This window comes from Oculina patagonica, chromosome 6 (assembly GCF_052425735.1).
Source record: "Oculina patagonica isolate OP01 chromosome 6, crgOcupat, whole genome shotgun sequence".
Classification (NCBI taxonomy): Eukaryota; Metazoa; Cnidaria; class Anthozoa; order Scleractinia; family Oculinidae; genus Oculina; species Oculina patagonica.
Window position 1 is genome coordinate 21386904 of NC_135763.1, and position 14496 is coordinate 21401399.

The following is a 14496-nucleotide window of genomic DNA, read 5'->3' on the forward strand; positions in this document are numbered from 1 at the left end:
GAATGATCCACACAAAAGATAAAAATGTAGGGTTATTAACAGTCACACAGAGATACTTCATGCCAAATTTTGACTGAAAGGTGTAATATTCGAGCAGTAGAACTATTTAATCGCAGAATTGTTTTACATCATTCCCGGCGTATCCAATCGAACAAAATCGAACCAAAAATCAATCGAACCCAATCGAACACCAATCGTTCGTTTGGGTTCGGTAATCGAACAAAATCGACATCTATTTTGATGTGAGTTCGATTTTCGAACCAATCGAACACAATCGAACTTAATCCGATTCGATTTTGTTCGGAATCCGTCTCTTTATAAGTAAATCACGGAGGACTAATTAGGGGGGACAGTGCACCGTACAAAATGTCTGGAATATAAACAAACAGGAGTTCGGTAATCGAAGGTTCGATTTTGTTTGATTGTCGACAGTTCGGTAATCGAACGTTCGATTTTGTTCGATTGACCAAATTTAATTGTGAGTTCGATTATGTTCGATTACCGAAACCAATCGAACGATTGGTGTTCGATTGGGTTCGATTACCGAACACGCCGGGATCATTACAGAGCAATGTATGGGCACGTTGCACAGAATTTCGAATTTCTCGGCTCTTAAAAGATTTTCATCGAAAAAAAAAATGTAGGGTTATAAAGAGTCAAACAGAGATACTTAATGCCAAAGTTTAGACTGAAATGTGTAATATTTAAACCGTAGAATTATTTAATGGTACTTTTTTAATAATAATTTATTAAATTATTTACAGAGTAATGAATGGACACGTTGCACAGAATTGCGAATTTCTCGGCTCTTGAAAGATTTTCATCAAAAACAAAAATGTAGGGTTATAAAGAGTCATACAGAGATACTTCACGCCAAATTTTAGACTGAAAGGTGTAATATTCGACCCGTAGAATTATTTAATCGTACTTAATTATGTTAATTTTATTTATTATATATCTTGTTTGAGTAATTATTTTATCTATTTATTGCTGGAGTTAACAATGTTTCCATTCTGGTAAATAAGAAGCCAAAGCATTAAAAGTATACGTAAACGAATTATTATTCCTTTTTTTTTTTTTTTTTTTTTTTTTTTTTGCTGGTTTTCTTTTTATTTACAACACAAACATACTAATACTTACATATATAAATGTATATAATATTACAAAAAAATTAAGACGCGGAACTCACATTAACTATGCTTACAATATTTACGAGACTTATGTTTTAACAAACTAAAGCTACGATTACACTTTAATGCTACACACTACTACATATACAATAAGGCTACGTTATTTGTACAATGCTACATGATACAGGGAAGGCCAGAAGTAAGCGAATAACAAAAAATAAAATAAAATAAAATAAAAAATAAAATAAAAAAATAAAAAAAAATAAAATAAAAATAAAATAAAAATAAAAGCGAAAAATAAACAAGACAAACAAACAAACAATAAGATGCTCAAATACTTATTTGTGATTTCGATTTATGCTTTTCAATTTCAAGCCTTTTAAGTATAGCAAAAAAAGCTTCCCAGATATACTCTTCTTCTCTCCGTGACGCATTATAGATATAAAATTTAGCAATGATTAAACAGAGGTTTAAACCAAGGCGACGAGGAAGATCTTGAGTGAACCCGTAGATTATATCCTGTTCTGATAAGGTGATAAAGTCTGAGTGCTTTCTATTCCACCAGAAAGCAATCTGAGACCAAAAGGTTTGTACAAAAGAGCATGTTACAAAAAGGTGTTTCAAGGTTTGTGTCTCGTTACAAAGATGGCATTGCTCCTGTTGAACAAGTGAATCTCTAAAAAGAGTGACATTAGTGGGCAAAATGTGATGGATAATCTTAAACTGTAAAATAGTGAGTCTAATGTCTTTAGTAACTTTAAAGGGGATACTGTAAGTAAGTCGTATTGTTTCTTCGTCGAAATTAGTCTGTTTCATCCTCTTTTCAGCCGTAGGTTTTTCAAATTTCATTCTAACGAACATCTGGCTCGCAGCTTTGCAAGAAATTTTATTTAGTGGTAACTTAATTCTGTTGTTTAAAAAGTTCGTTGTAAGTTCGCTTTTTCCTTTTAATTGATTGATCCATTTTTTAGGGATTGCGTGGCAAAGGCCATAATACTTCAGAAAGTTAGTCTTTATCTGGAACGTAGATGCAAAATCGTTAAAAGTTAAGAAAGAGTCCCCTTTGAAGATGTCACCGATTTTAGTAACACCAGCTTCATGCCACTGCTTATAGTAGACTGAGGATCCGTCGATTGTGATGAACCTGTTATTCCATATAATTTCCTCTAGTATTTGCTCTTTGGATTCGGGAGTAGAAACAGTTAGTTTTTGCCATGCTTCTAAGGCGTCTTTGTAAAAATCCAGAGGTATGTTTACTTTCAGAGACTTCAGTTCATAATTGCATTCAAAAAGAAATCGACCGCCCACATTGTTTAAGTATGCTAGAGGAATGTGACTCCAACTAGCGTCGTGTGGACTATCATTTAATCGCTTAATCCATGTGACTTTGAGAGAATTGTTAACAATATCAAAGTCAGGCATATTAAGTCCTCCTTTTTCCTTTGGCCCTATCATAGCAGTATGCTTAATTTTTGCAGTTTTTCCCCAGATAAAAGATTTGATAGTCTGATTGACCGTCTTGACAAAGGAATACGGAAACGATAGCATAGAAGTGTTGTAAACAAGTTTAGACAGCGCAAGAGTTTTTAGAATGGTTGTACGACCATATAATGAGAGGTTCCTTGGATACCATATGTTTAGCAGATTTTTCATGGAAGTGAGCTTTTGTTCAAAATTTTTTTGATGGGAGACCTCGTCGCTGTACGTAAAATGGATTCCGAGTGCGAAAACTGGTTCAGAGGGCCATGCAATGTCAAAATGCTTAGTCTTTTTGTTCCGATTCGCACCTAACCACATTCCTTCAGTTTTGGTTGTGTTTATTTCAAGACCGGAACACTTCTGGAAGGCGTGAAGCAATTTGAAAAGACTTTCAGCTGACTTGAGGTCAGCAACAAAGGCGGTTGTGTCGTCTGCGTATTGTGAAACTTTAAATTCTTTGTCAAAAACTTTAATTCCATTAATGGTTTTGTCTCGTCGAATTGCATCAGCTAATATTTCTGCGCAAAGTACAAAAAGAGCGCCGGAAAGCGGACATCCTTGCCGTACGCCACGTTGAATTTTAAAGAACTCGGAAGCGTATCCGTTGTTCATGACACAACTGGAACAGTTATTGTAAAAGGTTTTAATCCATTGTTGAATTTGGGGACCGAAATTAAACGCTTCTAGTGTCTTAAATAGGAAGTTCCAATCAAGTGAATCGAATGCTTTTTTAAAGTCGATAAATAATGCTATGCCAGGTATATTTTCTGCCTCTGTTACTTTCATAATATCTTGGATGAGCCTGATGTTTTGGCCGATATAGCGACCTTTGACGTAACCAGTTTGATCTTCATTAATTAGTTTAGGGAGAACTGTAGCAATTCTATGAGCCATGGTTTTAGTTGCAATCTTATAATCTACATTAAGTAGAGTAAGAGGTCTCCAATTTTCAGATTTGTCTTTTTTCTTTTTCGGTATTACCTTGATGATCCCTTGCTTTTGGGTTATGTTCATTTGTCCCCGATGAAATGCATAATTAAAACTCTGTGTCATTTCTTCTCCTAATAAAGACCAAAAATGCAAATAAAATTCCACAGAGAGGCCGTCGCTTCCAGGACACTTTCCTTTAGCGCACTCTTTTAGCACATTATAACACTCTTCATTGCATAGGGGGTCTTCAAGTTTGTCTTGCTCAGGTTTGTCTAGTTTGGGCAGATTCGCGTCCAGAAAAATACATCGTTTTGTGTTGCATCACACGAACTAGCAGTGTAGAGATTTTTGTAGAAGAGCCTTTGTGATCTCAAGATCTCATCTGGATCAGTAATTTCCCTTTCGCCATATTTTAATTTTGTGATGTGAGTTTTAGAATGTTGCCTCTTTTCTAAGTTTAAGAAGTACTTGGTGTTTCTTTCACCTTCTTCATGCCAACGAATTCTGCTTCTTACAATAGCGCCTTTTGTTCTATAATTAGTTATCTTATTTAATTCAGCTCGGAGTCGGTATAGTTCTGTGATGTTTTCTTTTGATCTGTTTGTTTTGAGTACGTTCATCAAATGATCGATTTGATTTTGTAGTTCTTTTTCTGCGTTTCTTCGGAGTTTATTTTTTCTTTTCGAATACTGAACACAAAAACCTCTCACTTCCATTTTTAGCATGTCCCAGTAAAGACCTTTATCTTCGAGGTAGTTGTGTTTAGCTTTGAACTCTGGAATTTTGGCTGTGAGTTCGGAAGTGAACTTTTCATCTTTTAGTAGCGAATTATTTATTTTCCAGAAGCCTGGGCCGCGCTTCGTGTATTCCTCGGACTGAAGAACAAAACTAATTGCCGAGTGATCGGAGAAGGTGGGACTTGTAATATCTTAAGTAGAGATGAAGAAAGATTTTTAGAGACAAGCCAATAATCCAATCGGCATTGAATTTTTAATGAATGATTACGCCACGTGAATTGTGATTGATTTGGATGTTGGCTTCTCCAAACGTCTTGCAATTTATGATTACTGCATAAACTATTTATTTCTCTAATTACTGGCCTTTTCCTTTCAATAGAGGTGCCGCCGGTTTTGTCTAGCGGTGTTAGTGCGCAGTTGAGGTCGCCGCCTAAAATAATTTGCAAGTTTGTGTATTGTTTAAGGGTGTTATTTAGGTTGGAAAAGAAAGTATTTTGCGATGAATTGTCATTTGGAGCATAAACATTGCATAACAAGAAAGTAGAATCGTGAATAGTGGTTTCAAGCATCAGGTATCTGCCGTGTTTGTCAGAGTTTCGGGTTAAATAAAATCATCACACCTCGGGAATGACTAGATCCATGGCTGTAATGGACTTTGCTACCCCATTCTGATCTCCATATTTCTTCTACACTTTTCGTGGAGTAGGTTTCTTGTAAAAATATTATATCCGCTTTACTGTTGTGGGCCCAGCGAAAAACTTGTCTCCTCTTTCGCGCCTGGTTTAAACCTCTTGCGTTAATTGACAGAAATGATAATCTAAGTGGCGTTGCCATGGCTAATACTGAACATTATTGCGCTTTGAAGAGAAGAATGTTTACGCGTATCAAGGATTCTGTTATTATCTACTTTTATATACCCTTGAGAATTAGTTGAAATGCAAATTTTTGAGCAAAGTATCCAAGTGCTTATAACTTTTAAACGAGCGAAAACAAAACGACAAGAAATTGCACAAAACACCAAAAAATAAATAAGCACCAGTTTAAGTATTTTGGGAAAGCAAAGGCGACGGACGCTTTCGAATAGTACTGGAGCCATACTACTTTATATAAAGGATGAGCAAGGAAGTCGGAATTTTGAAATCTAAAGACTTAACGACTTCCTTGGAATAACAAGAGCTTACCGTGCGGTAAAGCTCTCGAAGCCCGCTATCATCTGCGGGCTTACTAACCTGGAAATATTGAAGCTTGGTCTTAAAGATGATTTCCAGTCCGTACTGCGCAGACTCGGGGTTTGTTTACGTTTTTGTTTTGAATTCGTTAAAACGTTACACTTCGGTGACAGCATACATGACGTTTTTTAGTCCGCCATTACAGTTCGTTTCGTTCAAGAAGTTCCGATGAGCTAAAACGTCGGTTTGAAATAGCGTCAAGGTTCTTCTACTCGTTATTATTTGTTCTGCAAGGATATCTGGCGTTAATAATGAAGAAAAAGGTAAGTTTGTCGCGGAATTTTTAGTTTTGCTTGTAAACATTCCCTTCGTGTGGGCTCACATAAACATTGCAGCCGAGATTGCGCAGTACGGACTGGAATTCATCTTTAAGTGGACAAAATGTTTGCGTATAAAGGCAGTTTCTTTGTTTCAGGGCCGCGATAAATATGTCCGTCGATGATAAGTTTATCAACATTGAAGGATGCCCGCTTGTTTTGTTTCTTGGCTTTCTTTAATACGGGTAGTAGCTCTTTCCTCATATCTTCTATCTCTTTTGGAAAGTCGTCCGCCACGCCAATCTTTAGGGCTGGATTGATGTTCTTGACGTGTTGGAAAATGCGGCCTTTATCTTTAAAGAACGACATCTTAGCTATAATAGGTCGAGGTTTGTTTGCATCTGCCTGATCTGTCAGTGTGTTTCGAATTATTATTCGATGCATTTTTCTCTTTCTTTCCATTGTCCAAGAGCCCACCACGTGACCTGCAAATACAACCTACAAATAATGGTCTGCTCATGCGCATTACCGTCTAATAGTGATTTTGCTGCAAGTTATATTCTGTTCATGCGTAGTTGTATCAACTTCTACGAAAAAAGGTAGCTCGTTTTCCAACGTTGTACTGAGGAAAGCAGTTTGATTTGTCTACTTGGAAGTTAGAACTAGACCAAACAAAAAACAGCGAAAATACAAAGAAGGCAACGAAAATTTGCCCTTGTTGTATTTCGGCAGTATCTGAAAGATAGTGACTGAATGAAGACTAGTTCGTATCATCGAAGGCGAAGTTATGCTTTTCTTATCAGCAAGGCAGCGCGCGCTTCCCGCTAAATTCTCAAAAATGATTGTCTGAAAAAAAATCAGTAATCGAATAATAAAATAATTATTGAACTGGGGTTTGCAACATATCGCATCGGCAAATAATTTTATCTGTTCGAAACTGACAAAGCACAATATATTGCTCAACCTCGTCCAACAATTGTTAATATTTTGAGATAGAACAACACAAACTCTTGTCAATATTAAATAGTTTAGCCATCCTCTTATAGTACGGGAGAGACGTCCCTTAGCGCGAACCATTCAACCAAAAAATCCTGTTTGAATTTCCGGAATTATTCCACTTGACTAAAGCATGGTGGGTTTGTGGTCCGACACTTGTTTGTCACTGATTTCAAAGTAACAGACCATATCCTGCAGAACAGTAACGACATGATCAATACCCGTTACCTGTTTCATGGTTCGCCGGTCTCTTAATCACATCCTGTCATCTTACTGACACCCAATCCCCTTCAGTGTGTTGGGGAAGATCTGATGATGAGAAGTTATTTTACCAACAGCTCAATACATAATTAATTTCATATACATATTAATCACCTTTACAAATTCTATTTTCAGCTAGACCAAACTTCCCATACTATTACAAGAGATGCATACCTGGCTAACAGTAGTTACCACTCCAACGTGAGTATAACTATCTTATAATTAACAATGAGCGCGCGTTGGATATGACATAGTCGATATTATGTCCTCAACGTACCCCCCTCCACGGGCCTGCCAACAGGATCAAAATAACTATCCCCCTTCCCATCCTCTCTCCAGGGCGTATTTTTTTACTTTTAAAAAATGAACAACTGGGTGAAACTATGGTTGTTGCAAGTCACTGTCTGCTTTATCTCGTTATCAGTTCTAGTCTTGTTGGTGTCTCTTAAGTGTGCCCGTGGGGGGGGGGTTTTGTCCCTGTTTGCCCCGTGACCGCCCCCGGGGGGCGGACAGGCGGGAGCGCGCGCGGACCCCCCCCCGCCCGCCCGCCTAGTCGGAGGCGGGCCGCGGCACGCCGCGCTGGGTCGTCGGCCGTGGGGGGCGAAGGTCGGGGGCGGGTTTGAGGGGGGGGGGGGGGGGGGGCCCCCCCCGGGGGGGGGCGGGGGGGGGGGGGAGGGGGGGGGGGGGTGGGTCGATGTGGAGGGGAGGATGGCCGGCCAGAGGGGGCTGGGCGGAGATCGAGCTCACACCATGGGCTCACATGGCCGGTCTTTATGGACACACTCTTAAGGTGACTCGATCGGATTTTTGAGTGACGATACCTTTCAACTTTGAGCAACTGGAATGCCATCGTAAACAATCCGACTGAAAATCGATCAGTACAGCTGTACTAAAGAAAGATGAAAGTTTCGAATGAGCTAAGTTTCATTGAAATCGGAGTAACCATAGCAACAAAATGACGTCACCACCCATTTAACACGAGACCCATTTTCTTGTAATAGAGGGATTATTTTGAACAAAGGCTTCTAGATCTTGCACTTGACATAGTTTTCTCACGGTCTGCGAAATTTGAAGAATTTCTATGAGACCGTTTTCGAGAAAATTTCGGATGAAGTTTTAAAGTGCTAAAATACAACAAAAACAAAGCAGACTTAAAACATAATTAACTAGTGGTAACCACAGGTTAGAAAGTGCGGGCCTAGATGCACTTAAAGATCCTTCACTGTCACCTTCACCTTCCATGTGACAGAAGCGTCGATCTCATTAGACAAACTTTTGTGATTTACACTTCGCATTTCTTCGCATTCTAATCGTTCTTTGTGGAGGAAAAAATTCTCAACTTCCTAATTGAACGACACCATTTCGGATCCTTTTGCATTGTAGCCGTTCATGGTGGAAGAACAAATAACTTAAGTCACCTCAGTTCTAAGCAATAATTCCAACAGGTCGCGAAAATTTCTCAGACGGTGTCGATAAAATCACTGGACAAGAGATAGTTATTCCGAGTAGCGCGTCACGCAAGGAATGCATGATTTTATCGAACATGCGGTGTAATTGAGACGCGATTTTCCTCGGTCGGTGAACTCGCTATGTTGTCAGTGTTGTAAGGGATTTTTCGAGATCAATCGTTGTTGGAATCATTCGTTTTGCCGTGGTTTATCTGTAATGCAATCACAGTAAATCTTCTCAAAACCAACGCCGAAACAACGCCTGCAAAACGTAATGTTTTCAATCTTCCATGTGGCAGAAGCCTCGATCTTATGTGACACACTGTTGAGATTGACACATTGTTCTTGAAGAACAGATTTTCAACTTCCGGTGTTTCGATAATCTGTTGTGATTGACACATTTTTCGCATTCTGATCGTTCTTAGTGGAAGAACAAAATTTTCAACTTCCGCTTTGCAGCTGGTTTTTATAAACGTGGCGCGCACGCGTAATACGCAATCCGCTAGCCACTGTCAAGATTAGGGTTGCGGGCCTCTCTTGGGCCCGCAAAAAAAACCGTTCACAAGGCCCGATCAAGTAAGTGAATCTTGTACTATCTAATTACCTCGGGTGAAAATCTCAGAGAAATCGTTTCATTTGATTTCTTACAGCTGTATTGATATATTTTCAGTTGGATTGTTTTCGGTGACATACAAGTTGCTCAAAGTTGAAGGGTATCGTCACTCAAAAATCCGATCGAGCCACCTTAAATGTAAAAATAAAGATTACCTACCAACCTACCTACCTACCTAAAGTCTACGTTTTACTTAGTGTCCGCCTTGTTGTATTGTTTTTTTGTTGATTGCAGGTAAGAAAGGCTTACCATCAGCTCATGTCTCAGCTGGTTAGCTTGTTAGGTGCGGAGCACAGTTCGGCAGAGTCATCACTAAACGAAGTGTTTGAGTTTGAAAAGAAACTTGCTCAGGTAAGACTACATAAACTTTTCATTGATTTTGTGTTTCTTTTATTTTTTCATTAATAACAAAAAACTTTAAGCTGAAAAAACTCAAGGCACAGCATCCGCAATTAGTTTCCTGTAGCTCTTTTCTCAGATACTTACATCAAGTTATTTACATGTATTTGATTTGTTTTAATTTATCATCTCTCAATGGGAAATTAGATATAATGATGAGTTTAAAAGTCACTGTTGCTTTGACGTCATACTAAAGTCCCTAGGCGTTCTTCTCCTCTCTCGGGCAAGCGCGAGGTCCACGTAAGGGCCTGGGAACAGGTTGGCGTCGGTGACGTCACGAAATTTCGCGCCAAATCGATAAGCGGAAAGGGAACGCCTGGGTACTAGGCTGGCCAAGCCCTGAATTGCTATATTCATCTCCAAGCGAGGTGAATATTATGTACTTATTGACTGAGTGGGAGGGCCGATTGGGGAAAATATTTGACTCGAGGTCAGGACGCACGGACCGAGCGCAGCGAGGTCCGTGCGTCCTGACCGAGAGCCAAATATTTTCCCGTCCGGCCCGACCTAACTCAGTCAATAAGCATTTTATCATATGACCACTGAATTTTTTTTGTTTTTCTTTCGTGGATACAGACGCGGTGGACAGTTTCGCGCGCATTTTGAAAAGCCAATGGTAGTTCGTAATTTGTTTGGGAAGCCAGTAAAGTGCATTTGAACTGCGATGTGCGTACAACGTTTTTGAACTTCTGTTAAAATTGTCAACCAAATCTAGTCTTCGAGTTCTAGCTCCATTCCAAGAAGATTTAAATCCGGCTTAGTTCCTCGTACATGATTGCAGTTAGTAGAAATTTCAAAGGAAACGTTTATGAAGGACTACAACAAAGAACTTGCACGACTTCGGCTAGTCATGCTCGTATCTCAGCGAAGACTGAATTTATCCTGATTGAACAACTTAGCGACGTTTCTTCTGAGCCGAAATTCACAATTGGTTTGAACGTGAGGATTAATTAATTTTCCACCAAGAAGGATTTTGGATGTTAAAAACATCATTAGATCTTAATCTGTGAAAGTACATAAAGACTTGGAAAGACTGGCAGTTCAGGATTTTGCTTCTCTTCGTTTCCCTTCGGCTTCAAGTTGTTTTGTTTACCACGGATCGTAGGATTCATGAACGTCTGCTGTTGCTGCTTAGTCCTTGAATTCGTTAGTTCCTCGAAGATGTTGAGCTCTGCATTACAGTTGATGTCCAAATTGTGCTTAACAGTAAAATGCTTCGTGAAAACAAGCGGTAAACTGTGTCATTATCAGGTTAGTCGTAAACATGTACTCGCATTTTGTTTGTTGTGATTTGAAAATTACATAGCAGAAAGAGAAATTTGATTTTACTTTGCATTTGCATTTTTTCTTCAATGTTTATCATGACTACAAACCAGGATACGTCTTTGTCCGATTATGTTGTTTTATTGACGGCTTTTATTTCGATTTTATTGTTGTTCTCAGGCGTATTATTCATCATTTGCCGAGTTTAATTAAACACGTTTTGTTTTAATTTTTGTGCCTGCAAACTACATCGCTTTCTAGATAGTAAAGTTTTAATAAACATGTTGGACATTCCTTGCTTTATAGAAAAATCTTACACTGTCGTTCATCTCAATTCAAACCTGTGGAATCAACTGGTTCCAATTCCGGCATCTCGCGGCAGTAGCGGGCCTGTACGCTTTTCCAGTAGGGCCGTACGGCTTTTTCCGGCCCTGCTAGAGCGAGGCGTACGGCCCTCGTACGGGAATTTTTCATATGGTTTTCCAGGGAAATTGCGCGCGGGTCCGTACGGGTCAATATGATAAAACGTCATAAACCAGAGCTTCTTTACCATTCAGAATGTCGCATTCTTACATTCACCTCTTGAAATTAGACTAAATTCTAATACGTACTTAATCTAGTATTTACGACATGCGTAGTTCCCATGATACAGCCAACCGCTCTTCTCAAAAGTTGGCGGCTGTGGTAACAGCCGGACGACTATCTGACGTCACTTGAATGCACCGGAAGTACCTATACTCATTCCATCTAAAACGAGTTCAGCGGTGTCTTCATTTTCTAAAATCTTGATCAATATCACAATCTTTTCTCACATTGTTTGTCGAACCTTTCGAGATCATTCCCATACTAGGATATTTTTTTGACAAGCAAAATAGAACATAAGTAAAGGCTAAGAGCGAAAATGAAGCATTCACAAACTGATGGGAAGCAGCGTAACCGACTGGTTAGAGCGCCAGAATTGCCCCGAGTTTAACTCCTCGCCTACGTTCGTAAATATCCAACTGGCATGAATGGTCTGTCTCCTGCTAGTTGGGAATTTAATCATACTATGTTTGATTTACAAAATTTGTTTCAGTTTGTGTTTACCTTGGCCCTGAAAAACCCCATTCGGGGAGTGGTTTAAGATATTTATTATTTATTACTCACGTGCAAGCCTTCAGATTTCACTAAAGTTATTACGTGAAAATATTCTAAGGGTGACTTAAAACGACAATTATTTATTAAATAAATCTAATAAATTACCAATAGCGAGAAGTGAACAGTTTTCGGGAGTCTAAACTCTAGGAAAACTGTAAGCTTCGCGGAATAGATAATGCCCAAAGAAAAATTTTCATGGATATTTTCGCGCCAGTAGGAGCTAGTGTGATCATTATCCTTCGTTTATATTTACACGAGGTCGCTTATTGGGGAACCTCTGTTCCAAGCTGTTAAACGTGGAGGTTAAAAAGTCTCTTCACAGCATTCAGTAACTTAATTTGCATGAAAACACGAGCGAAAAACTCGGGGATATCACTTGGGATATCTTTGGATGTGACGCGTAACGTGCTGACACTGACTATTTACTCACACAAAGCTATCTGCAACTGCCGAGGAGAGAGCTGACAGAAGCAAATTGTACAAATTAACGAGTGTAGCAGAACTTCAAAGGCAAACACAAGGACAGGTGAGTGTTGCAGAGAGCATCAAAAGAACTGGACTAACATCTAGGAAATCTGAACTAAAGAGCCTAATTCATAAGTGTGCTCCTCAACTCCTTACCCTCTCCGATTCGTCTCTCGGTAGATCAGTTCATTTTAGATCAGTACAGAGTTCATGACAGGTAAGTCAAAGTGTTGCGTGGAAAGGCCATGGGCCTGCTAATTTTTATTGTCGACCAGAAATTGTGATGCAATGTTTGCTGCTGTCAATTATTTTCTTGCTGATTTTCTTTGCTACCTTGTTTTTTAATAACATCATTCAATAAACAATATCATTAATTTTATTGCGTCACTAAACAAATTCATAGCCTGCTAACCAGTGTTTTTAGCTTGCGAACAGGCTCCCTAATGGGATATAATGACAACTTATGTAGATATGTGAATGCTTCACAACGGATACCCTTATCAGGACTATCTTCATAAGAATGAAAACTTCTCGAGGAATGCAGTACAATCAACTCCCTCTTAACGGACACCTCTATAAGACGGACACCTCTTTAAGACGCCTTTATTAGAAATATGCATGATGGATGACCTAATGTTCGGGAAGTCCTTTGATTGTTATTTTTTCCTGTTATGTTGCACAGATTAACTGGCTACTATACTTAAACGGTATGTTTCAAGACACCAATTATAAGATAACTGAAGATGAAAAGATTGCCGTATTTGCCCTGGAATATTTAGCAAACATGTCTAATTTGACATCAGTTACATCAAAGAGGTTGGTTCAAAATGAAATAATAAAACAGTAAATCCTTATTGTACAAATAAGTTTAATATTCTTAGGTAAAATCACGAATCTATAAGCTATGAAACTATAACTGGTATCTATTCAAACATTAACTTTATATGTATATCTAGTGTATAAACATTGATCACCAAGTAAAATCGGGGTTACGGTAACTCAATTTTCACTTCCAAAGTCACCCATTTAGCAGACACGGTTTCAGGTAACACTACCATTAAAACACAGTATACTTACATACATGTTCACCACATTAGCCTGCCAACAAGCTCTCTGCCCTCAGCTTTCCATTCTTAACAGAGCTTGCTCGCAGACTACTACTACGTCAGAAGGAAAATATGAACCTGCATGGATCTCCAGTTAGGTACGAGGTGATGTTATCAATCATTCACTTTGTCAGAAATATAAACCTTAGAGAACACTCGCGGACACGGTAACACTAACGGAAAAGTTTGGCCAGAGCATGTACACCGCACACTGAAACCGCGTGCTTTTTAGAGAGGGACGTAAGCCTGCGTGTTCCCTGGAATATAGTGACAAAATGCTGCCAGCCAACCTGTCGCAAAGAATTTCATCATCGCTAACGATATTCGCACGCCAACAATGAAGTACAGAAACGTCAAAGACTGCCAACAAGTTTTTCTATTACAGTTCTTAGGATCTGTTGTTTTCTTTGGCTGAAAATATGGAGAGGAAGCATGAAAGTCCAGAAAAACATTTTTCTTGGGTCTTAAGTAGTTGTTTTCTGTTTTTCATAGGCGAGAGGATCTCGGGTAAACACTGTGACAGTATCTGCTCTTACAGCATATATATTCTGGTTCGTTCGGAATAAATGTAAAAAAAAAAATTCCAAAAATTATTTAATGCTACTACTGGATTGAAATTCCTGTATCTGTATGTAAAAATCCAACTAGAAAACTATTTAAAAGAGGACTTAACTGAAATTGTTTTGTTCAGTATTTATCACTGCCACACCGGCCTTTGTAACATCTCTATTATTTTTGTGTTCCTCGTTTCCTTTCTTGTATTATGTTTTGTTTTTATCTTAAAAAATGTAATTCAATTTAAAAGGCATATAATTAGTTTCACTATATCTTGCGGCAGGTTGGAGAGGAGTTGCATTTACTGCAATTTATGATTTTTGGCACCAAATCGGATCTTCCGAAAATTTCCGAATTTTGTCGGTCATCCGAAACCCGGTAACTTTTCGGTTTCAGATCTCGCACTCAGCTGACCAACTTCAAAATGGCTGCTTTCACAAAACAAAAGACCCAGTGACGACATGACAGATTGTCGTTTGTTCTTCCTCTTA

The 14496-nt window shown here is 38.8% G+C and overlaps 1 protein-coding gene across 5 annotated transcripts in view; it reads left to right on the forward strand.

Annotated features, from left to right (window-relative positions):
• Nucleotides 1-14496, forward strand: part of LOC144658788 (neprilysin-1-like) — an 86998-nt gene that overhangs the window by 30418 nt on the left and 42084 nt on the right. For 4 of the 5 annotated variants that reach the window (XM_078519268.1, XM_078519265.1, XM_078519267.1 and 1 more), the window contains 4 exons: nucleotides 7155-7220; nucleotides 9315-9431; nucleotides 12316-12405; nucleotides 13027-13160. In XM_078519268.1, coding sequence (XP_078375394.1) covers nucleotides 7155-7220; nucleotides 9315-9431; nucleotides 12316-12405; nucleotides 13027-13160 — 407 coding nt within the window. Of the gene's footprint in view, nucleotides 1-5611; nucleotides 5769-7154; nucleotides 7221-9314; nucleotides 9432-12315; nucleotides 12406-13026; nucleotides 13161-14496 lie in introns of those variants that run through there. The other variant, XM_078519269.1, reaches the window with a different exon arrangement.